The sequence below is a fragment of the Rhinatrema bivittatum genome, chromosome 7, assembly GCF_901001135.1.
Source record: "Rhinatrema bivittatum chromosome 7, aRhiBiv1.1, whole genome shotgun sequence".
NCBI lineage: Eukaryota > Metazoa > Chordata > Amphibia > Gymnophiona > Rhinatrematidae > Rhinatrema > Rhinatrema bivittatum.
In genome coordinates this window covers 301174660-301199490 of record NC_042621.1, presented here as the reverse complement: position 1 = coordinate 301199490, position 24831 = coordinate 301174660, and the positions used below count along the sequence as shown (strand labels likewise).

Here is a 24831-nt window from a genome sequence, read left to right as displayed (position 1 = left end):
TCCATGAAGTTAGCATGGGGCACATTTAAAACTAATCGGAGAAAGTTCTTTTTTACTCAACGCACAGTTAAACTCTGGAATTTGTTGCCAGAGGATGTGGTTAGTGCAGTTAATATAGCTGTGTTAAAAAAGGATTGGATAAGTTCTTGGAGGAGAAGTCCATTACCTGCTATTAAGTTCACTTAGAGAATAGCCACTGCCATTAGCAATGGTTACATGGAATAGACTTAGGGGTAGATTTTTAAAAAATGCGCGTTCGCGTACTTTTGTTGGCGCACCAGTCACAAACAAAAGTACGCTGGATTTTAGTAGATAGACGCGTAGCTGCGCGTATCTTCTAAAATCCAGGAACGGTGCCCGCAAGGCTGCCGATTTTGGGCAGCCGGCGCGCCGAGCCGCGCAGCCTGCCTCCGTTCCCTCCGAGGCCGCTTCGAAATCGGAGCGGCCTCGGAGGGAACTCTCTTTCACCCTCCCCTCACCTTCCCCTCCCTTCCTCTACCTAACCCACTCCCCCGGCCCTATCTAAACCCCCCCCTACCTTTGTCTACGGATTTATGCCTCCCGGAGGGAGACGTAAATCCACGCGCGCCGAGACGCAACCCGGGGGCGGTTCCGGAGGGCACGGCCACGCCCCCGGACCTCCCCGGGCCAAAATCACGCCCCCGGACCCGCCCCCGAAACGCCGCGTCCCGCCACCAAAACGCCATGTCGATCGGCCCCGCCCCCGACACGCCCCCGACAAAAAACCCCGGGACTTACGCGAGTCCCGGGGCTCTGCGCGCGCCGGCAGGCCTATGGAAAATAGGCGCGCCGGCGCGCAAGGCCCTGCTCGCGTAAATCCGGGCGGTTTTACGCGAGCAGGGCTTTTAAAATCCGCCCCTTAGTTTTTGGGTACTTGCCAGGTTCTTATGGCCTGGATTGGCCACTGTTGGAAACAGGATGCTGGGCTTGATGGACCCTTGGTCTGACCCAGTATGGCATTTTCTTATGTTCTTATGTTCTTATGACCTTATTTCCGCCCCCGCCCCCCCTTGGGACCCACCGTCCCTAGAGGACCTGCACTGATTCCGAAAGGGCTGCTGTCTGTCCGAACTCTATTTCTGCAAAGCTTGTGCAGGGGCTCTGCCTGCTCGAAATCTCCTGGCCTCATGAAACTGAGCTCGCGGTGGAAAGGACTTCTTTGGACCCTTCCTGAATTTTGACAACTTATTGCCTTTCGACTCTCCCAACTGCTTCAGGAACTTCTCCAAATCCTGCCCAGAGAGGAGCATCCCTCTGAAAGGGAGGTTCAACAGCTGGGCCTTAGACCACAACATCTGCCAACCAATTTCATAGCCACAAGAGCCTGTGTGCTTCCACTGCTGAGACCATACTCCTGGCAGAAGTCCGGACCATGTCGTACAGAGCATCAGCCACATAGGCCGCTTCCATCTCAAAATGAGCCGCCTGCACTGTCTCAGATGCCATTCCTAAACTCTTGTTATTTGCTTTCTGCACCCAGAACAAACAGGGTCTCTGATTCAGACTTCCGCACACCGTTGCTCGAAGGGCCAAAGCTGAGGCTTCAAAAAGCCACATAAGCAGAATCTCTAGCTTCCTATCCTGAAGATCCTTGAGAGTCGCCGCTCCCATCGCCAGTATGGTAGTCTTTTTAGTAACCGCCAAAACAATTGCATCCACATTGGGAATTCTCCATAACTCCAAGGTCTGTTCCGGCAAAATATATAATTTACCCATAGCTCTCGTGACCTTCAGGCCTCCCTCTGGAGATTCCCACTCCCAATCCACCAACTTCTTCGCCTGCTTCAGCAACGGAAAAGCAAGAGGCTCCTGCAATCCCTCCAGGAGTGGATTCACTCCTTCTCTGTCTGAGTCTTCCTGGAAAAAGCAGTAGTCAGGACAAGGTAGATAACTTGTTTTGAAAAGGTGGCAGAGAACTGTGATTAATTTGACTAAGTGTCAAGTTGTTACACAGAAACTATAACAAAGGATCATGCTGGCAAACTAATTGAAGAGTGTATCATCAAAGAGGTTTTGCTAATATTAATTTGCCTTTGAAGTACAAGATATATTTCAGTGAAAGAACTCAGTATCTTTAATTTTGAAGAAGATTAAGAGAAGATTTTGCAATAAAGTACTGTTAAAAGCTGGAGGAAATGTCAGACATCTGCCCCGTGTGACATGATTTGAAACCCTGCTTATTCAAGGCATTAGCCTCTTTCAAACTGAAAAGGCATTGAACAGTAGGAATACATACAAAGGAAAACAGAGTTCCTTACCTGTAACAAGTGTTCTCCGAGGACAGCAGGATGTTAGTCCTCACACATGCGTGACATCAGATGGAGCACAGATGCGGAAAACTTACGTCAAAGTTTCTAGAACTTTGACTAAGCATACCTTGCATGCCCTATACCACTATGCATCCACGTGTGGTCCCTCTCCAGTCTTGTAATATAGAATTATAATTAATTAAAAATAAGAGAAACCCAACTCCACCAGGTGGTGGGCGGGTTTCTTGAGTACCAGCATCCTGCTGTCCTCTGATAACATCTGTTACAGGTAAACAACTCAAGGATGAATACCTAGCTACAGGCTGCCCCCAACATAAAAAGGGGAGTCAACAGACACCTAACCAGGTGCCAATAGGCCAACACCGGTGCTGTTGGTAACAGAGGGGGAGATAACCTGAACCCAAACAATGGGCCCTAGGTTGAGAGAGTTGGTTTCTACACCTCAAACAAGTTCCGAAGGAAAGACTGGCCAAACCTACTGTCGCGTCGGCCATTCCTATCCAGGCAATGAGATGTGAATGCGTGGAGAGAACTCCACATCACAGCCTTGCAGATCTCCTCCATGGGAACTGCTCGAAAGTGGACCACAGATGCTGCCATGGCTCTGACAGAATGAGCCTTGACATGACCCACAAAATGCAATCCTGCCTGGGCATAATAGAAGGATGCGCAATCTGCTAGCCAACTGAATATGTCTGTTTGGCAATGGAAATGCCCAACCTATTCTTGTAAAAAGAAATAACATGTTGGGTGGACTGTCTATGGGCTTCTGTTCACTCCAGAGAGAAAGCTAAGGCTTGCTTGCAGTCCAAACTGTGAAGTGCTCGATTGTCTTAGTACAAATGGGGCCTGGGAAAGAATACTGGCAGGACGATTGACTGGTTCAGTAAGGATAGGTGGCGATGTCCTTTCATGGATTACAAACTGGTTAAAAGACAGGAAACAGAATAGGATTAAATGGACAATTTTCTCAATGGAAAAGGGTATACAGTGGAGTGCCTCAAGGATCTGTACTAGGACCTGTGCTTTTCAATATATTTATAAATGTTCTGGAAAGGAATACAACGAGTGAGGCAATCAAATTTGCACATGATACAAAATTATTCAGAGTAGTTAAATCACAAGCTGATTTAACTACTGATTGTGAGAAATTGCAGGAGGACCTTGTGAGACTGGAAAATTAGGCATCCAAAAGGCAGATGAAATTTAATGTGGATAAGTGCAAGGTGATGCATATAGTAAAAAATAATCCATGCTGTAGTTACACAATGTTAGGTTCCATATTAGGAGCTACCGCCTAGGAAAGAGATCTAGGCATCATAGTGGATAATACTTTGAAATCGTCAGCTCAATGTGCTGTGGCTTCAAAAAAGCAAACAGAATGTTAGGAATTATTAGGAAGGGAATGGTGAATAAAACAGAGGATGTCATAAGAACATAAGAACATAAGAAAATGCCATACTGGGTCAGACCAAGGGTCCATCAAGCCCAGCATCCTGTTTCCAACAGTGGCCAATCCAGGCCATAAGAACCTGGCAAGTACCCAAAAACTAAGTCTATTCCATGTAACCATTACTAATGGCAGTGGCTATTCTCTAAGTGAACTTAATAGCAGGTAATGGACTTCTCCTCCAAGAACTTATCCAATCCTTTTTTAAACACAACTATACTAACTGCACTAACCACATTCTCTGGCAACAAATTCCAGAGTTTAATTGTGCATTGAGTAAAAAAGAACTTTCTCCGATTAGTTTTAAATGTGCCCCATGCTAACTTCATGGAGTGCCCCCTAGTCTTTCTACTATCCGAAAGAGTAAATAACCGATTCACATCTACCCGTTCTAGACCTCTCATGATTTTAAACACCTCTATCATATCCCCCCTCAGTTGTCTCTTCTCCAAGCTGAAAAGTCCTAACTTCTTTAGTCTTTCCTCATAGGGGAGTTGTTCCATTCCCCTTATCATTTTGGTAGCCCTTCTCTGTACCTTCTCCATCGCAATTATATCTTTTTTGAGATGCGGCGACCAGAATTGTACACAGTATTCAAGGTGCGGTCTCACCATGGAGCGATACAGAGGCATTATGACATTTTCCGTTTTATTCACCATTCCTTTTCTAATAATTCCCAACATTCTGTTTGCTTTTTTGACTGCCACAGCACACTGCACCGACGATTTCAATGTGTTATCCACTATGACACCTAGATCTCTTTCTTGGGTTGTAGCACCTAATATGGAACCCAACATTGTGTAATTATAGCATGAGTTATTTTTCCCTATATGCATCACTTTGCACTTATCCACATTAAATTTCATCTGCCATTTGGTTGCCCAATTTTCCAGTCTCACAAGGTCTTCTTGCAATTTATCACAATCTGCTTGTGATTTAACTACTCTGAACAATTTTGTCTCATCTGCAAATTTGATTATCTCACTCGTCGTATTTCTTTCCAGATCGCTCCATGGTGAGACTACACCTTGAATACTGTACAATTCTGGTTGTCGCATTTCAAGGAAGATATAGTTACAATGGAGAAGGTAAAGAGAAGAGCGACGAAAATGATAAAGGGGATGGAACAGCTCCCCTATGAGGAAAGACTAAAGAGGTTAGGGCTGTTCAGCTTGAAGAAGAAACAGCTGAGGGGGGAAATGATAGAGGTCTTTAAAATCATGAGACGTCTAGAACGGGTAAATGTGAACTGGTTATTTACTCTTTCAGATAATAGAAGGACTAGGGGGCACTCTATGAAGTTAACATGTAGCACATTTAAAACGAATCCAAGAAAATTCTTTTTCACTGAACGCACAATTAAACTCTAGAATTTGTTGCCAGGGGATGTGGTTAGAGCAGTTAGTGTAGCTGGGTTTAAAAAAGGTTTGGATAAGTTCTTGGAGGAGAAGTCCATTACCTGCTATTAATCAAGTTGACTTAGAAAATAGCCACTGCTATTACTAGCATCAGTAGCGTGGGATATACTTAGTTTTTGGGTACTTGCCAGGACCTTGTAGCCTGGATGGGCCACTTTTGGAAACAGGATGCTGGGTTTGATGGACTCTTGGTCTGACCCAGTATGGCAATTTCTTATGTTCACCTTAGGTAGGAACTTAAGAGTGCACACGCAAGACCAACCTGTCATGATAAAACTTAGTGTAAGGTCATTAAGTCACTAAGGCCTGGAGCCCATTGACCCTACATGCTCAAGTGACTGCCACCAAAAATATGACCTTCCAGATCAGGTACTTCAGGTTCCAGGTGTGCAGCGGCTCAAAAGGAGCTTTCATCAGTTGAGCTAATACTACGTTGAGGTCCCAAAACACAGCAGGGGGCTTTATGGGAGGCTTCATCTCTGTGGCTTCAACTGAGCCACAGAGATGAGCAAACAATCTACACCTTGGTGTTTGCACCAGTTGAACTAAGATGACCTCTAAAGGAGTTGTTCTTTAAACCAGCTTCCGATAGGTGTAGAAGGTAATCAAGCAGTTTTTGTGTGGGGCAGGAGAATGGATCTAGGGCCTTCTGCTCATAACACATGGAAAATTTCCTCCACATCAGTCCATAGGACTTTCTAGTGGAAGGCTTTCTGGAAGCCACAAGGACCTGAGACACATCCACTGAAACATCAAGTGGCTGCAGGATTAACTTCTCAATATCTAGGCTGAAAGCAACAGGACCTGGAGGTTGGGATGCCGCAGCCTGCCTTGGTCTTGATTGAAGAGATCTCGGAAAGTCCCCAGACTGATTGATCTACAGATGGACAATTCCCAAAGGAGTGGAAACTAGACCTGTCTCAGCCAATGAGGGGCTATGAGAATCATAGTCCCTCTGTCCTTGTGAAGCTTCAAGATATTCTTTGCCACTAAGGGACTCGGAATATACATATACAGAAGATCCTTGCCCCCAATGATGGGCAAGGGCATCCGAGACTGGTTTGCCATCTGACCTGTAAAGGGTGCAGAACCAAGGCACCTTCCTGTTGCAGGGGGATGTAAACAGATCTATGTCCGGGTTCCCACAAAGGTGGAATATCCGATTCGCAACCCTAAGGTCCAGGGACCACTCGTGGGATCTGAAGGCCAGACTCAACCTGCCACTACAACGTTCTATGTCCTAGCCAATACATGACCCTGAGCACCATCCTGTGAGACAGGGTCCACGACCAGATCTAGACCGCTTCCTAACACAGAAGATATGATCCTGTACCTCCCTGCTTGTTGACATATCACATGGCTTCTTGGTTGTCTGTGTAGATCAGGACAATTTTGTTGGACAGTTGACCTCTGAAAGCACATAGTACGTACCTGATCACTCAAAGCTCCAGGAAGTTGATTTGACAAGAACATTCCTGGGCAGACCAGAGACCCTGGGTGCTGAGCCCATCCACATGAACTCCCCACTCCAGGGTGGATGCATCTGTGGTTAGGACAATTTGGGTAGGGGGACTTCAAAATGAGATCTCCCGTTCTCGATTTGAAAGTACCCACTACCAGGACAATGAGGCCCAGAGACATGGGGTGACTCGGATGCAATCCTGGATGCTCTGAATGGCCTGGTGCCACTGCGACCTCAGGATCCATTGGGCTCTGCACGTGTGTAAACGTGCCATGGAAGTGACATGGACTATTGCTGCCATATGGCCCAACAGCCTCAACACGTGCCAGGCTAATACCTGTTGGCTCTGTTGGATCTCTGCCATGATAGTCATCAAGATGACGGCCCTCTGGCGAGGCAGGAAAGCCTTGGCTTGAACCGTGTCTAGCAAGGCTCCTATGAAGTCCAATTGAAGTGATGGCTGAGATGGAACTTTGGGTAGTTGAGAATGAACCCTAGTGACTCAAATACCCAGATGGTCAAGCATATGGACTTGGTAGCTCCTGCCTGAGACATGCTCTTGACCAGCCAATTGTCCAAATAAAGGAAAACATGCACCACCAGTCTGCAGAGGTGTGCGCCACCACGGCTAGGCATTTTGTGACGACCCGTGGGGCTGATGCGAGCCCAAATGGCAATGTCCGGTACTGAAGTACTGTTTTCCCACCACAAATATGAGATATTTCCTGCAAGCAGGGAAGGTCTCGATATGGGTGTATGCATCCTTTAGGTTAAGGGAGCATAGCCAGTCCCCTTTTTGCAAGAGAAGAATCAAAGTGCCCAGGGAAACAATCTTGAACTTTTCTTTTTTTAGAAACTTGTTCAAGATCCTTAGGTCTAGGATGGGTCGGAGTCCTCCTGTTCTCTTTGCCCTGGTGGTACGGGCTTGACTGCTCTGGCCGTTAAGAGGGAGGAGAGCTCCGCTAGTAGCACCTACTGATGCGCTACCAAAATGGGCACGGAGGGCAATTTGGCAGGACATCCAATAAATTTAATTGGTGCACCTGACAGACAATGGACAGAACCCACAGGTCCAAGGTTATACTGGGCCACAGGTTTGCAAAGAACCAAAGCCTACCCCGACCGGAGGGTCCATCGTCCCGGGTACAGGCAACTGGCTAACACTCCCTATGGCCCAGTCAAAACCCTGTCCCTGGACATGATTGAGGAGCTGGCTAGGGCTCACTGCTGCCTGGTTTGGCCGTGGGAGCCATGATGGTATTGATGGGAGCAAGGAGGCAGGGGAAAGTACTTCCTTTGGGAAAAGAAAGACATGCTTGGCCCCGATCTCACCAGCATCCTGGATGAGGAGGACAGGTCCAAAGTACTGGCGTAGAGTTGTTGGAGGGTTTCATGGTGGTCCCGAAATTGGGCCACAGCATCCCTCACCCTTTCTCCAAAGAGATTCTCTCTTGTACACAGCATGTCAATGAGTCGTTCCTGTACTTCTGATTGGAGATCTGAGGCCTGCAGCCATGCCATTGTGCAGACCCCGATTCCCGCTGCAGAGACTCTCGATGCCATCTCGCAAACATCATTAAAACTAGTATCCCAAACAATAACCCTTCCCCCCCCAATTACAACTATGATCAACCTCAGACTCAGCCTCTCAAAAGGCTTTGTGCCTCATAAGCTAGAACAAGCTGTAATTAAAACAATTTTAAAAAACAAATCTGGAAAACCAGATGATTGGGATAACTATTGTCCTATCTCCAACTTAACCTTCCTTGCAAAGATCCTTGAAAAGGCTGCTCTCTCTCAAATGGAATCTCACCTTGATGACAATAAAATCCTTTATCCTAACCAATTCCACTTCAGAAAGAAATCAATCTACAGAGACTCTTCTTCAATCAATAATTGACCTTGTACTACGCAGATTCAACTCTAACAAATCTTACTGTCCAATTCTGATTGATTTAACCGCTACCTTCGACACAGTAGACCATAATCTTCTATGCCTCCAACTGAAAAACATAGAAATTGAAGGCAATGTTCTAAAATGGTTCTCCTCCTTTCTTACTGACAGATCCTTCCAAGTAAAACTTAATAATCACCTTTCTGACACTTTCCAATGCACTACTAGTGTTCCGCAGGGTTCCTCACATTCAGCAACTTTTTTTTAATATCTATTTGCTTCACATTTGCAAACTGTTAACTAACCTTCGACTGAATTTCTTTCTATATGCAGATGTCTTGCAATTCCTCGTTCCTTTTACAAACTCTTTTGAGAAAATCACCTCACTTAGGGGCTGATGCAATAATTTTCATGGAAAGCGGGCGCTGACTTTTCAGCACCCGCTTTCTTAATACACGTATGGCGCCCGCAAGGGGAGCGCCATACATTAGGCAAATTAGGGGGTCGCACTAGCAAGGAGGCGCTAGGGTCACTTGCGCGACCTTAACGACTCCTTGCTAATGCGACTCCGCAGCGGCTGCCGGTTATGAAGACCGACGCCTGTAAACTCGGTATCTGTTTTCATAACTGGATGTCTACCAAGCTATTTTTGTTTTGTTTTTTTTTACTGAAGAAGTACAGAAAAGCAGTTTTTTCTGCTTTTCTGTACTTCTTTTACATGCGCTCAGCTATTAACGCCTGCTCCGGGCAGGCGTTAATATCTGAGCGATAAATGTGCGTCTGAGACGCACATTTATTTTTTTGCATTTGGAGTGAACGAATAATAGCCTCATTCACATGCATTTGCATGTGATGAGTGCTATCTCATTCACTCCGCGTCGGGCGCACATTAAATAGGCGCTAATCCTCCTATTGCATTAGCGGTGGATTAGCGCCTATTTAACCCGTGTCCGACTGCGGGTTATACAGTGCGCTCGGCTGAGCGCACTGTATTGCATCGGCCCCTTATTTCTGAGTATATGACCACCATTAAAGAAATCCTCTCTCAACTGAAACTTTCAATGAACCCAAAGAAATCTGAACTAATCTGGCTAAGCAAAAGCCCATCTAAAACTATTCCACCCAACATCGATCTAGGAATCTACCTTCTCTCCCCCGCAACTCAAGTAAGCGATCTCAGCGCACAAATTGATTAAAATTTATCCAAGAAACCTCACATAAGCAAATTAATTAAATCTGATTTCTCTAAACTTCGAATGACTAAGCCCCCTAAAACCCCTACTGACATTATCAGACTTTAGAACTGTACTATAATCACTTATATTCTCCAACCTGGACTACTGCAACTCCCTATTCCTAGGACTTCCAGGACTTCTGTACCAGCGACAGCTGTTGAGGCAGCAGCTCAGGCAGCTGCTCAGCCACCTCCTGTACCTGCTTCCAGATGTACCGCGAGTACTGGCACCATCGCTTACAAGCAGGCAATAACAGACTAAGTTCTACCTGGCCTTGTTTGAGCCACCCTATCCTTCTTGTCACCCCCATGAGTACCACGACACATTGTCTTCATTTTCCCTTTGTTTTTAATGTGTGACTTTATGTTTTTACTTTATTTTAATGTATGCTTTATACTAGCTGTTTCTATTATGAATGTACCTTCTGTGAACCGCTTAGATCTACCTACATTGCTTAAGCGGAATACAAAAAAGTTTTAAATAAATAAATAAATAGGCAGCAATAAGCATGACACCTTGAACTACCTTCCTCCCAAGAGTGTCCATCGTTCTATGGACCTTCCTCTGGGGGGCGCCAAGGAGTGAGTCAGAGAGTGCTTGGCCCTCTTGAAGGCGGATTCAACTACCAACGTCTGGTGGGGCAGCTGACACTTACTTATTGAATCCTTCAACCTTCTGGAAGAGGTAAACCCCGTCTGCATTTTTATTGATGGGAGACACTGAAAGGGGGTATTCCCATATCTTCAGCAGCAACTCCTTAAGGATCTCATGTACTGGAACCGCCACAATCTCCTTAGGAGGTTCCACAAACTGGAGGATCTCAAGCATTTTGTGCCTGGCATCCTCATCTGTCAATAATGGAAATAGGATAGCTTCCGCCATCGCGCTCACAAAACCTGTGAAGGTTAAGTCTTCAGGCGAAAACTTCCTTTGCTCCTCTGAAGAAGACAGCTCTAAAGGGAGACCAAAGCGTCATCCCCCAGGGGTTATAGGTTTCCTCATCCTCACTGTAGACAACAGGAGATGGGTCCCTAGGTTACTCTGCCTACATCCAGAGATGCAGACACCGGTAGAACTGGATGGGAGGCGGCAAGCTTCGGCATCTCTGCTGGCCTTGGTGGAGCTTCCTCTGAGGAGGAACTGGCGATGACCACCGTATCAGTAGGGGGAGGCCTTGGTGCCCCTCCGGGCACTGATGCTGTCCCAGGAATTGACACCATCTGGGTCAGTAACACACCGATGAGCACATTGAGCTTCTCTAGAAGCAGTGCGAGTATGGGCGGTACCAGGTTCAGTGCCATCAAGTGCTACAGGACTGAAAACCTGCAGTGTCCGGTCCACCACTAGCTGGACTTGACACTCCAGCCCCTCCTCAAATGTTGCCGATGCCAAGACCGACTAGAAGGAAGGAGGGGTACCCAGATCTTCCTTGGACCCTCAAGATGGATTGGTGACTGGCATAAGGACTGGTGGAAACAGTCATGGACCCTGGCATCGATGGAGGATTGGCACGCCTCGCCACAGGGGTCCCTTCGAGGGCATCAAGGCAAACACCGGTGCATCCCCGAGCCCAGCACCATGAATTGACAGGCACCAAATCTGATGCTTCGTCAGCTTCCCTAGATGCTTGGCCTGATCCTTCACCTGGTGCAGGGTCAATGACAAGGAACCTTACGTCCTCAGCCTGGAGATCGACAATGGTCTGTCTCTGGCACTCCTGTCCGCTGGCAACATTGATTGCACTGACAGTTCCACCGATGTTGATGGCTCGGTGTCCATCAGTGCAGCTCCTTGGTCCTTTGATGCTGATGCCGCCGATGTAGATGGCTCAGACTTCTTCGACCCGAAGAGTTGCTCCATCTTGTCGACTCGATGTCAACGTCCCTTCCAAGTCATCTGGGGACATATGCTGTCACCCTGGACGTCATGCAATGTCCCTAGGCAGAGGACAATTTCATGTGGATCCATAATGGACATGGTCCTCAGGCACCAGGGACACTGATGAAAACCGGAGATGGACATGAGACTAACGGAAGATGATGGTGGCGATGCACCGCCACCACAGGGGAATCAACCACGAAAGGAAACTAACCTGAATCGTCAAAAACTCTGACTAGAAAACACTATGGGGAGGCACCAAGAGGCTCCTGGTGATGGAACAACGAGAAAAAAAACCATGAAAAATGCGAGAAAAACAAAGTTTTCCACAAGGCTAAAAAGCAGCCAAAGTGAGCTCACTCACACCGCAATGCTTACAGCTTCGAGGAAAAAGAGAGACTGGAGATGGATCCCATGTGGACGTATGGTATAGGGCATGCTGGGCATGCTCAGTGTGTCTATGCAAAGTTCTAGAAACTTTGTCATAAGTTTTCCACTTTGACGCTCCATCTGATGATGGCACCCATGTGTAAGGACTACCATCCTGCTTGTATTCAGAGAAAGAAAAACTCCTAGAAAGATGGAAGATGAAGAGAATGTAAAAAAAAAAAAAAAAATTATAAAGTCAATTTTCAACTTTCTACAACCCATAAAGACAATTCTAGAAATAAAGTCTTATGGGAAGAACACTGTAGCTGGAGGGTACATTCTCTGAACTATTTTTAGCCCTACAGTTTTTTCATTACTTTTTAGTAAGCTCTAGCCTCTCCCCTCTGCTGCCATGAAATGAAATTTTTAAAGTTCATATAGTCAGGCATTGGGAAAATACAAAAACCTTCTAATGAGTTTTATAGCCCCCTCCCTATAATAGCAGACAAACAGAAGGAAGAACCTTTAGGGGTGCCTTTTCTTTTTTTGGGAGGTGTGACCGGTTTTGCTGGAAGAAATAGTGATTGGAACTCTGCCGCTTCCTTTTCTTTTTCTTCCTGTTCAATTTTCTGTTTGGCTAGGTCTTCTTCTAACTTCTCTTCAAAATATTCACTGCAAAAAAAAAAAAAAAAAAAAGCTATTTAAGGTGGTGGTCTGTGTTCTTTTGTCCTTAATAATTTAGAGATGTTCAGTACTTTCTTTTGTGTTTGTGGTCTGTGCTGTTTGGTGGTCATTGAAGTGTCTTGTTTTGTATATTGTCTGGGATACTGATTGCGTTCTTGATTTGTACCCTGATTTTTTTTACGTAATTTCTTAATCGCACTGAACAGATATATTTAACCATAGTTGTGGTGTATGAGATTGTACATAAATCTTGAACAGCAAATTCATTTATATCTAGATTATGTGAGTTGTTGAGGATTGCAGTGAATAACAGGCACTGATGGGATCTTTATCTTGGGTTTCAAAAGCCTACCTTTTCCCTACATCTGAAGTAGAAGAAAGGTATTAGCCAGTAGATTTCATCAGCCTAGTGTTTAGAGCAGTGGGCTATGAACCAGGGAAACAGGGTTCAAATCCCACTGCTGTTCCTTGTGACCTTGGCAAGTCACTTTACCCTCCATTGCCTCAGGTACAAACTTAGACTGTAAATCCTCTGGGGATAGGGAAATACCTACTGTACCTGAATATAATCGCTTTGCAATGCTGAAAAACAGACTATAAAAATAAAATAAACAAGAACAAACCACCACCCCATAAATATTTCTACTTTCCTTCTCTAGTCTGTGTAAGAAACATTGCTAAGAATAGGAAATGTTATATGGATTCTAGGACATACATTAAACCAAAGACAAAACAATAAAATCCTTCCCGAGCTGATGTACCATTTTCATTAAAAAGGGTTTTTGAGGATTTGGACTGTGTATTAATTAATTCAGAAGTGCAAGGATAGAAAAAGCTTAAGGAATACTTTACCTATGTTATTTTCCATAACCTAAAAACCAATATTTATACATTTATACTTTTTCCTTGGCTAAGGTGAGCTGGGCATTCCATTTTTACATAATGGAAGAAGAAATTACTTCTTACCTCAATTTCCTTTCCTCTAAGAAAGGCAGGCCAATCCACACAAGTGGGTTTTGCAATCCTACCAGCAGATGGAGACAGAGTAAAACTGACTCACTGACAACACTGACATATAGCCCTGCCCTGACATCAGCCTGCCAGTATTCTCTAAAAAAGCCAAACTGCGGACAAACTGATTATACTTGAAAATGACTATTAATTGTCAACTACTCATGCTCCCAACCAACTGGAAAACACTGAGCTCAGCAAAAAAGTTATCAACTAATCTGAGGGACTGGTTTATTTGCGGTCAATACTCTTCATTGACCGCAAATAAAGGATGAACTAACAGCAAGTAAGTAGACCAGGTAGGTTGTGGATTGGCCTACCTTCCTTAGAAGAAAATAAATTATCAGGTAAGTGGTAATTTCTCCTTCTGCATTCAGGCAGGACAATCCACACTGGTGGAATGTACCAAAGCTACTCCTGAAAAGGGTGGGAAGCTGCTTGCACTCCTGTTAACACCTCACGTACAAAAGCTGCATCCTTCTGAGCCTTAACATCCAAGCGGTAATGCTTGGAGAAAGAAATAGACTGATTCAAATGAAATTCCAAAACCATTTTCAGTAAAAAGGAAGGTACAAGTCCTAAGCTGTACTGCTACCGGAATCATTCGCAGAAACGCCTCATGGCAAGTAAGAGCCTGTAGCTCGGAGATCCGTCATGCCGAGCAGATTGCCACCAGAAACACCATTTTCAAAGTGAGCAGCCACAAAGAGATATCCCATAGCGGCCAAAATGTAGAACCTTCCAAAAAACTGCAATGCGAGATTAATCCCAGAGAGGCACCAGTTGACGCAAGGGAGGACGTAGATACTTGGCTCCCTTCAAGAACCTGGACACATCTGAATGGGAAGACAAGGGTCTACCATTGACCAGCCCCTATAGAAAGCGAGAGCTGCTACCTTCACCTTCACAGGGTTTAAGGTCAAGCCTTTAACCAAACCTTCCTGCAAAAAAAGCAAGTTTACTTACCATAAACTGTGTTTTCCGTAGATAGCAGAATGAATTAGCCATGCTGTCTGGGACGTCCTCCGGGCGGCTAGGTGGCAGAGCTCTCCTAGAACACGGAGTCTTTTAGTGTAGTGCAAACAAAGCAGGAGTGAATCGGTGACAGGGAAAGTAATTTTTATTGATTGTTTAACAAAGTGCCCGACTCGGGCCGAGTTTCGCCCATAAACAAGGGCTGCTTCAGGGGCATAGGCACCCTTTTTGTCTCAATCCAGCATCCAGAATAGAGAGCAATGGGAGGTAGTGCCCCGACATGGATCTTCCCGTGCAGCCCTGGTCTCCCTCAGTCCGTTTCCAAGCAAGAGAAAGTGGAACAATAACGGTCTGGGGAGGTGGGAGGGCAAGCACGCCTAATTCATTCTGCTATCTATGGAAAACACAGTTTACAGTAAGCAAACTTGCACTTTTCCCATAGATAAGCAGCATGAATTAGCCATGCTGTCTGGGAGTCCCCAGCTGATGTGTTGAGCGCAAAGTCTCTGTTACGAGAGCCGGCTGCGAAGACTTGCGACCGGTCTCCCTCTCTTACCCGTGCGGCCGGCGCTGCCTCCTCGGCCCCGGAAGTCTTGCCGCAGCTGGGAGCCACGGCTGATGTGCTCCGCCGCGGCCTCCTTCCTGGGCCACCACGCCGACACCACGTGCAGGACAGCATGCTGTCGGGCCCTGCTCAGGCCTTCCTCCTGACCCCCGGTTTCCCAGGCCTCCAGCTATTTAAGGCAAGGCCCACTCCACAGGCCTTGCCTTGGCTACTCCTGGCTCCTGCTAGCCCTTGGACTCTCCGTACGCCTGTTTTCCAGTTCCTGTTTCCTGCCTGCTTCGGTCCAAGATCCTTGCATGCCTGACTACGAGATACGCCGCCTGCCAAGACCCCTGCCTGCCTGACCACAAGATTCACCACCTGCCTGAGCCCTCACGTAAGTCCAGCTGGCCCAGGTACCCAAGGGCTCAACCTGAGGGAAACAAGGGCTGGTATTGGTGAAGCCCCAGTGGGGTCTCAGGTCTCTCCAGCCTCGCCTGCCGACGGTGGGCACCTGTGGGGCTCCACCCCACTGGGGGTCCCACCCCCGTCGGCCCAAGGATCCACTCTCGCAACAGCTAGCCAAAGCCATGGATCCAGCAGAGGCTTCCACACTACAGGCAATTCCAAGACTCGCACAAAAAATCCTTGAACAGCAGAAGGTCCTGGAATCCTAAGCAGCGTCGATTGATTGGACTCTATGGCCTCCACCTCTGCTAACGCTCCCCCTGCACCTGGCTCTGCAGTGTTGGCCCCGGTTCCTCGCCCGGTAATTCCTCTACCAGGTCCACCCCACTACGTGGGCGACCCGCAGCACTGTCGTGGGTTTCTCAACCAATGCAATATGCACTTCTGTCTATAATCTGCCCTCTTCCCTGATGACCTGACCAAGACAACCTATATCCTGTCATTACTCAAGGGAAAGGCCTGGGCATCGCCTCTATAGGAGCGATCGGACCCACTTCTACTGGACCTCCCAGGGTTCCTGGAACACTTCTGGGCCGTCTTCGAGACCCCTGGTCAGCAGACTCAAGTCAGTACGGAGCTTCTACACATCCGGCAGGGTGGATGCTCTTTAATGGACTACACCCTGGAGTTCCACACGCTGTCCACAGAGCTCCATTAGGAGGAACCATGCCTTCGTGCCATCTTTTTGGATGGCCTCTCGCCCAAAATTAAGGATGAACTGGCAGCCCACAATCTTCCAGCATCCCTGGATGCACTGATTGATTTAGCAGGCAAGTTCGACCGCTGCCTCTGGGAAAGGTCCCTCAAAAAGGCTGGCACCAGACGACACTCCAGCGGGCCCAGTTGGTCACGCCTTTCCTCGCCTGGTTCTCGCCCGCAGTCTCCAGCAGAAGCTCCGACCGAGGAGCCAATGCAGTTGGGCCAATGGCCACTATCTCCTGAAGAACACCAAAGACAGTGACAGGCCGGTCTCTGCATGTATTGCAGTACTTCCGGGCACCTCCTGGCCCAGTGCCCGGTGCAACAGTCAAACTCCAGGGCCTAGGGTTCACCGGGGGAGTGACTCTAGGCCTGACTTCACCAGTCCCTCCACTGACCTTGCCAGTGACTCTAGTCATACGAGAATGCAACTTCCAGACATTGGCACTTGTAGATTCGGGGGCCGGCGGAAATTTCCTTATGCAGGAGATCGCGGACCAGCTGTCAATTCCTACTCGGCCTTGTCCAGTCCCGCTTGTACTTTCCTTGATCCACGGGGATCCTCTGCCAGGGAGGATCACACACATGACTGTCCCCCTGGAATGTCACATTGAACCTGGCCATCAAGAATGTATTTCCTTCTACATCATTCGAAAAGCCATTCACCCAGTGATCCTGGGTATCCCTTGACTGCAGCAACATAACTAGCACTTTAACTGGACATCCTTGCGACTCGACTACTGGGGCCCCTCCTGTCACCAGAAATGCATTCTAGTCACCACAGATACCCCCACCAGCAACAGCTCTGATGCTCCTGAGGGACTTCCTCCGCAATATGCCCAATACTCCGATGTATTTTCAAAGAAGGTGGCCAATACCTTGCCTCCCCACTGGCAGTCTGAATGCGCGATTAACTTGATTCCGGGCTCTACCCCTCCACGTGGGAGGGTGTACCCTCTGTCCGCACCTGAAATCAACCTATGTCGGACTATATCTGGGAGAACCTACAGAAGAGCTTCATCTGCCGTTCCAACTCTCCAGCAGGGGCTGGCTTCTTTTTCGTGGGGGAAAAGGACGGCTTTCTCCGGCCGTGTATTGACTACCAGGGCCTAAACGCCATTACAGTCAAGGATCGGTACCCACTGCCTCTGATAACAGAGTTATTCGACTGTTTACAGGGGGCCAAGGTTTTATCTAAGTTGGACCTTCGAGGAGTATATAATCTCGTCAGAATCAAGGGAGGCGACGAATGGAAGATGGCGTTCAATACCAAGGACGGCCATTATGAATACCTAGTCATGCCGTTTGGCCTCTTAACGCACCCGCCATCTTCCAGAGCCTAATGATCCTTCATGACCTCCTATATGTTTGCGTAGTATACCTAGACAACATCCTGATCTACTCTAAGAATCTGCAAACTCATAAGAACTTAAGAAATTGCCATGCTGGATCAGACCAAGAGTCCATCAAGCCCAGCATCCTGTTTCCAACAGAGGCCAAACCAGGCCACAAGAACCTGGCAATTACCCAAACACTAAGAAGATCCCATGCTACTGATGCAATTAATAACAGTGGCTATATCCTAAGTCAACTTGATTAATAGCAGTTAATGGACTTCTCCTCCAAGAACTTATCCAAAACCTTTTTGAACCCAGCTACACTAACTGCACTAACCACATCCTCTGGCAACAAATTCCAGAGCTTTATTGTGCAATGAGTGAAAAAGAATTTTCTCCGATTAGTCTTAAATGTGCTACTTGCTAACTTCATGGAATGCCCCCAAGTCCTCCTATTATTCGAAAGTGTAAATAACCGAGTCACATCTACTATTTCAAGACCTCTCATGATCTTAAAGACCTGTATCATATTCCCCCCTCAGCCGTCTCTTCTCCAAGCTGAACAGCCCTAACTTCTTCAACCTTTCCTCATAGGGGAGCTGTTCCATCCCCTTTATCATTTTGGCTGCCCTTCTCTGTACCTTCTCCATCGCAACTATATCTTTTTTGAGATGCGGCGACCAGAATTGTACACAGTATTCAAGGTGCGGTCTCACCATGGAGCGATACAGAGGCATTATGACATTTTCCATTTTATTAACCATTCCCTTCCTAATAATTCTTAACATTCTATTTGCTTTTTTGACTGCTGCAGCACACTGAGCCGACGATTTTAAAGTATTATCCACTCTGACGCCTAGATCTTTTTCCTGGGTGGTAGCTCCTAATATGGAACCTAACATCGTGTAACTACAACAAGGGTGATTTTTCCCTATATGTAACACCTTGTACTTGTCCACATTAAATTTCATCTGCCATTTGGATGCCCAATCTTCTAGTCTTGCAAGATTCTCCTGTAATGTTTCACAGTCTGCTTGTGATTTAACTACTCTGAATAATTTTGTATCATCCGCAAATTTGATAATCTCACTCGTCGTATTCCTTTCCAGATCATTTATATATATATATATATATATTGAAAAGCACCGGTCCAAGTACAGATCCCTGAGGCACTCCACTGTTTACCCTTTTCCACTGAGAAAATTGACCATTTAATCCTAATCTCTGTTTCCTGTCTTTTAACCAGTTTGTAATCCACGAAAGGACATTACCTCCTATCCCATGACTTTTTAATTTTCGTAGAAGCCTCTCATGAGGGACTTTGTCAAACGCCTTCTGAAAATCTAAATACACTACATCTACCGGTTCACTTTATCCACGTTTATTAACCCCTTCAAAAAAATGAAGCAGATTTGTTAGGCAAGACTTCACTTGGGTAAATCCATGTTGACTGTGTTCCATTAAACCATGTCTTTCTATATGCTCTACGATTTTGATCTTGAGAATAGTTTCCACTATTTTTCCCGGCACTGAAGTCAGGCTCACTGGTCTATAGTTACCCGGATCGCCCCTGGAACCTTTTTTAAATATTGGGGTTACATTGGCCACCCTCCAGTCTTCAGGTACAATGGATAATTTTAATGATAGGTTACAAATTTTAAGTACTAGATCAGAAATTTCATTTTTTAGTTCATTCAGAACCCTAGGATGCATACCATCCGATCCAGGTGATTTGCTACTCTTTAGTTTGTCAACCTGGCCTACTAGATCTTCCAGGTTCACAGTGATTTCGTTCAGTTCGTCTGACTCATCACCCCTGAAAACTATCTCCGGAACTGGTATCTTCCCAACATCCTCATTAGTAAACACGGAGGCAAAGAATTCATTTATTCTTTCTGCAATGGCCTTATTTTCCCTAAGAGCCCCTTTAACCCCTCTGTCATCTAATGGTCCAACTGACTCCCTCACAGGTTTCTTGCTTTGGATATATTTTAAAAAGATTTTGTTATGAGTTTTTGCCTCTATGGCCAACTTCATTTCAAATTCTCTCTTCGCCTGTCTTATCAATGTTTTACACTTACCTTGACAATGCTTATGTTTTATCCTATTTTCTTCAGATGGATCCTTCTTCCAATTTTTGAAGGATTTTTTTTGGCTAAAATAGCCTCTTTCGCCTCAACTTTTAACCATGACGGTAATCGTTTTCCCTTCCTTCCACCTTTCTTAATGTGCGGAATACATATGAACTGCGCCTCTAGGATTGTATTTTTAAACAATGACCAAGCCTGTTGAACACTTAACCTTTGCAGCTGCACCTTTCAGTTTTTTTCTAACTATTTTCCTCATTTTATCAAAGTTTCCCTTTTTAAAATTTAGTGTTAGAGCTACAGATTTACTTATTGTCCCCCTTCCAGTTATTAGTTTAAATTTGATCATGTTATAATCACTGTTGCCAAGTGGCCCCACCACCGTTACTTCTCTCACCAAATCTTGCGTTACACTAAGAATTAAATCTAAAATAATTCCCTCTCTTGTTAGTTCCTGAACCAATTGCTCCATGAAGCAATCATTTATTACATCCAGGAACTTTATGTCTCTAGCAGGTCCTGATGGTTGAAATCTTCCATTATTATTGCACTGCCAAATTCTTTTGCTTCCCTGATTTCTCTTAGCATTTCATCATCTGCCTGACCATTTTGTCCAGGTGGACGGTAGTATACTCCTATCACTATACTCTTACCCAACACACATGGGATTTCTACCCATATAGATTCTACTGAGCATTTACTCTCTTGTATGATCTTTATCCTGTTGGACTCTATACCCTCCCTGACATAAACACACCCCCACCAAGTTGATCTTCCCTATCATTGCGATATAATTTGTACCCTGATATAGCACTGTCCCATTGGTTATCCTCCTTCCACCAAGTCTCTGTGATGCCAATTATGTCAATCTCATCATTTGCTGCTATACACTCTAACTCTCCCATCTTACTTCTTAGACTTCTGGCATTGGCATACAGACATTTCAAAGTGTGGTTTTTGCTTGTTTTAACAACCTACTTTTCAGAGCCAATCTCCTTTTTGAAGTAGAGGTAGCATGGTGCCCAGAGAAACCATCCTGAATTTTTCTTTCCTCAGAAATTTGTTGAGATTTCTGAGGTCTAGGATGGGACATAGGCCTCCTGTTTTCTTTGGAATGAGGAAATAACGGGAGTAGAATCCTCTGCCCTGCTGAGGCCGGGGAACAGGTTCCACGGCCCTGGCTCTCAGAAGGGTGGCCCTGGCTCTCAGAAGGGTAGATAATTCTTTCTGTAAGAGTGTGGATTGGTTGTTTACTGTCCAAGACGAGGTGGGTGGAGTATCATTTGGTACAGTGAGAAAATCCAAGTGGTACCCTTGAGATGTGATGGAGAGTACCTATTGGTCTGTGGTAATGTGTGACCAATTGTGTTGGAAGAAAGTAATCCGACCTCCTACCGGCAAATTTGGGGTCGGATTGGTAGACAGGCTGCTGTTCCCTGGTAGTATTTCAAAACCCCGATGTTGCTCCTGTTTGCAGAGGGGATTGAGCTCTAGGAGCTCTTGGTTGCCTAGACCTTGCTCTTTGAGGTGGTCTGGATGATCGTCCATGGGCAGCAGGTGGATAGTAACGCCTCAGCCTGTAGTATGGGTGTTTGGAATCTTTTCTTGTGAGTCTTCTTGCTGATGTTTGAGACTCTTGCGGTACAGAGATCAGTTGTCGCAGTGTTTCTGAGTGCTCTTTTAGCTGGGAAACCGCTTCTTTATCTTTTTCCCCGAAGAGATTGTCTCCTACACAAGGGAGATCAGCCAGTTTCTCCTGTATTTCTGGTCTCAGGTCTGAGGCCTTGAGCCAGGCCCTTCTTCGAGCACTTATACCTGTGGCCGACAGTCTTGATGCAGTCTCAAAACAGTCGTACACTGCACGAACGTTGTGTTTGCCCGCTTCTAAGTCTTTGTGTATTATGGAAGTGAAAGAATCCTGGACCTGCTGGGGGAGAGTTTCAGAGAGTTCTTGAATCTGTTTCCATAAGTTACACTGATATTGCGTCATATATCATTGGTAGGACGCAATTCCGGAAACTAACATAGATCCCCGAAACATTTTCCTGCCTATGTTGTCCAAGAATCTATTGTCTTTACCTGGTGGAGTTGAAGAATGAGGCTTTATTCTTTTTTATTTCTTTTGTGCTGACTCAACTACTACTGACTGGTGAGGTAGTTGAGTCTTCTGGAAACCTGGGATGTGTTGGACCAGGTATGTTGCGTCAGTCCTTTTATTTACTGGAGGTATGGTGCAGGGATGCTCCCATAACCTGTGTAACAATTCCACGAGGACTTCGTGAACTGGTATTACTAACACCTCTTTAGGTGGGTCCACGAACTGCAACACTTCCAGGGTCTTTTGTCTGGTGTCCTCCTCAGATTGCAGCTGAAAGGGAATGGTGTCAGCCATGTCTTTGATAAAATTTGAGAAGGACAGATCTTCTGGAGGGGATATTCTTCTTTCATCTGGAGGAGAGGGTTCCAAGAGGACTTCCTCTGAGGAGGTATCAGTGTTAGGATCATCCCATGTATCAGGAGTATGCAGTCGAAGAGATGTAGATGGCATGGGCATCGACGGTTGCTCTCTGGGTTTCGACGGGAACAGTGGGGAAATTGGTGGATATGGACGTGGAACTCCCGATGGACCTGGGAGTGGTTCCGGAATTGGACATTCTTCTGTAATGTCCTCTCCCCTCGGTGTTGGCATCGGTACTTCCTGAGGTTTCACCGGAATGGCACCAATGAGAGTATCTAATTTTGCTAAAATTGGCGCAAAAAAGGATATATAGGCATCGGCATCAATGGAACTGGCAATGGAGTCGGTAATGGCGTCGGTAATGGCATCGATGGAACCGGCGTTGGAACCGGTACTGGCGATGGCGCTGGCCTCAATGGTGGACTCGGAGCTGGCATCGGAGTTATATTGAGGAGTGCATCCCTGACTGCCTGGCGGATATACCTGTTCAGTTCCGCCCGCATCCATCTTGCCTAACAATTAGCTTTCTACTATGCTTCCCGGAAAGCAAATTTATCAAGACAGCTTACTGTAAATAAGAACATTTTTACTCACAAACGTGTATATATTCCTCGACAACCATTGTATATACAAATTTATTCCTCCTACAAATGTTGATATCAATCATATCTAGCAGAATCTCCCTGCCCCTCTTCTGACTAACCACTATCATGTATCCCACTTAGTTAATTATTACTTGTATAACTTCCATATTATTCGTATGTTATTGTTTTTGTTATTATTGTTATTTCTACTATTCCTTTTATAATCATGTGACAAATGTAAAGCCTGTTGCTAAGTTCTGTTCTCTGTAAACCGATGAGATGTTCCCACCGTTCGTCGGTATATAAAAGATATTAAATAATAATAATAATAATAATAATAGCTGGTGAGACCAGAGCAGCTATGGGGGGAGGCAGCGAAGGCGATACCGGTATCTCCGCAGGGCCCTGAGGAGGTACGGTTCCCGGCACCGAAATCGGTGGGGATCACCTCGGGGTGGAAGGCGTCGGTGTCGCATCGTCTCTCCGAGGCTTCTTCGGCGATGATTCAGAATCCATCGATGGACCACCAGTTATCGGATCGGTCTCGGGATCATGAGGCCTCCGATGTCTATGCTTTTGCCTGTGCTCGATGCCCTTTTCGATTATCGATGTCGGTTTTATCGAGGACTTTGAAGGGGTTGGCAACGGCCAATCCCCCACTTCATCTGGTCTTCGTTTTTTTGAGGACGACCTTTCGTATCGCTCCAGCCGGAGACGACTGCATGGACGTTGATGTCGATGGCATTAGTTGTAAATGGAACAGGTGCTCCATTTTCTCCATCCAGAGTTTTCTGCCTTTCGGTGTCATCTCGGCGCATCTTGGGCACGTCGAGACGTCGTGTCCCTCGCCGAGGCAGACTACACACTAAGTGTGGGTCCGTAATGGCCATGGTACGACAACAAATCGGGCATTTTTTTTTTAAACCTGTAGCCGTTGTGAGAGTCGGACAGCCGTCGACGACTTTCAGGCTAATATACATGGTTCTGGAACAGACAGAAAAAATGGAAAAACTTACCGCGATGGTAAAAACGGGAGACCCCTACTGTGTCGACGTTTTTCCGAGTTTTTTAACAAATTTTTTATATGGTGAAATTTCACCACACAGGACCGCGAGGCTAATGGCTTCGCGGAAAATAGAAGACTGAAGGGTGACCCCTGTGGTTGAGAATGTCATAGCATGCCGAGCATGCTCAGTGGGCACAATGTGCCAGTCAAAAGTTTCTAGAAACTTTGAAAGAAGTTTTTCCGGAATAGGGCTCTATCAGTGACGTCACCCATATGTGAGGACTAGCATCCTGCTTGTCCTGGGATAAACATCCTTACACCTCAAGAGTCACTTGCAAGCTTCTGTTCTATCCTTAAACATCCAGCCTAGCTAAGCCGCAGTCCACAGTATGGAATGTACATTCACCATCTACTGGAGACAGAGAATACTGATGGGCTGATGTCAGTATAGAGCTATATGAAGAGCGACATCAGCGAGCCTTTGATGTTTGTCTTCTCTGATGGTTGATGTGCATAATCCACTTGTAATGGACCAGCCTGCCTGGATGAAGAGGAACCTGCTTTTTCAGATCCTCTCCAAAAAGGAGTCTTCCCTTAAATAACAGTCTGGCCAGGTCGGATGCCCAGTTCAACTAAAGCAATCAGCAAGCCATTACCACCAAGGCCATACTCCAAGATCCTAAGGTACCATCCTGAATCTGCTGTGATCGCTGCAAACAAGCTCTGGTCACATACCCACAGCAGACAGCTGCCAGCCTGCCTCTGCACTGTTTAATCTACAATGATTTTTTTACCCGCCGGTGAGAAATTGTACATGGGCATACGATGCAAAGAGCTCCTGGCTCTCAGAGATCGAGTCCGATCTCTGGAGGCTAGAGTGGCAGACCTGGAGGAGCTGAGGCAGACAGAGAGGTATATAGATGAGACCTTCAGGGACATAGTAGCCAAGTCCCAACTTCAGACTGGCAGCCCTGGTGCTGC

General features: G+C 46.1%; 1 protein-coding gene across 1 annotated transcript in view; it reads right to left on the bottom strand.

The window, feature by feature from the left end:
- ENO4 (enolase 4) overlaps positions 1 to 24831 on the bottom strand; it is a 291356-nt gene that overhangs the window by 175956 nt on the left and 90569 nt on the right. Inside the window, exon 6 of the mRNA XM_029610746.1 lies at positions 12521 to 12669. Coding sequence (XP_029466606.1) covers positions 12521 to 12669 — 149 coding nt within the window. The remainder of the gene's footprint in view (positions 1 to 12520; positions 12670 to 24831) is intronic.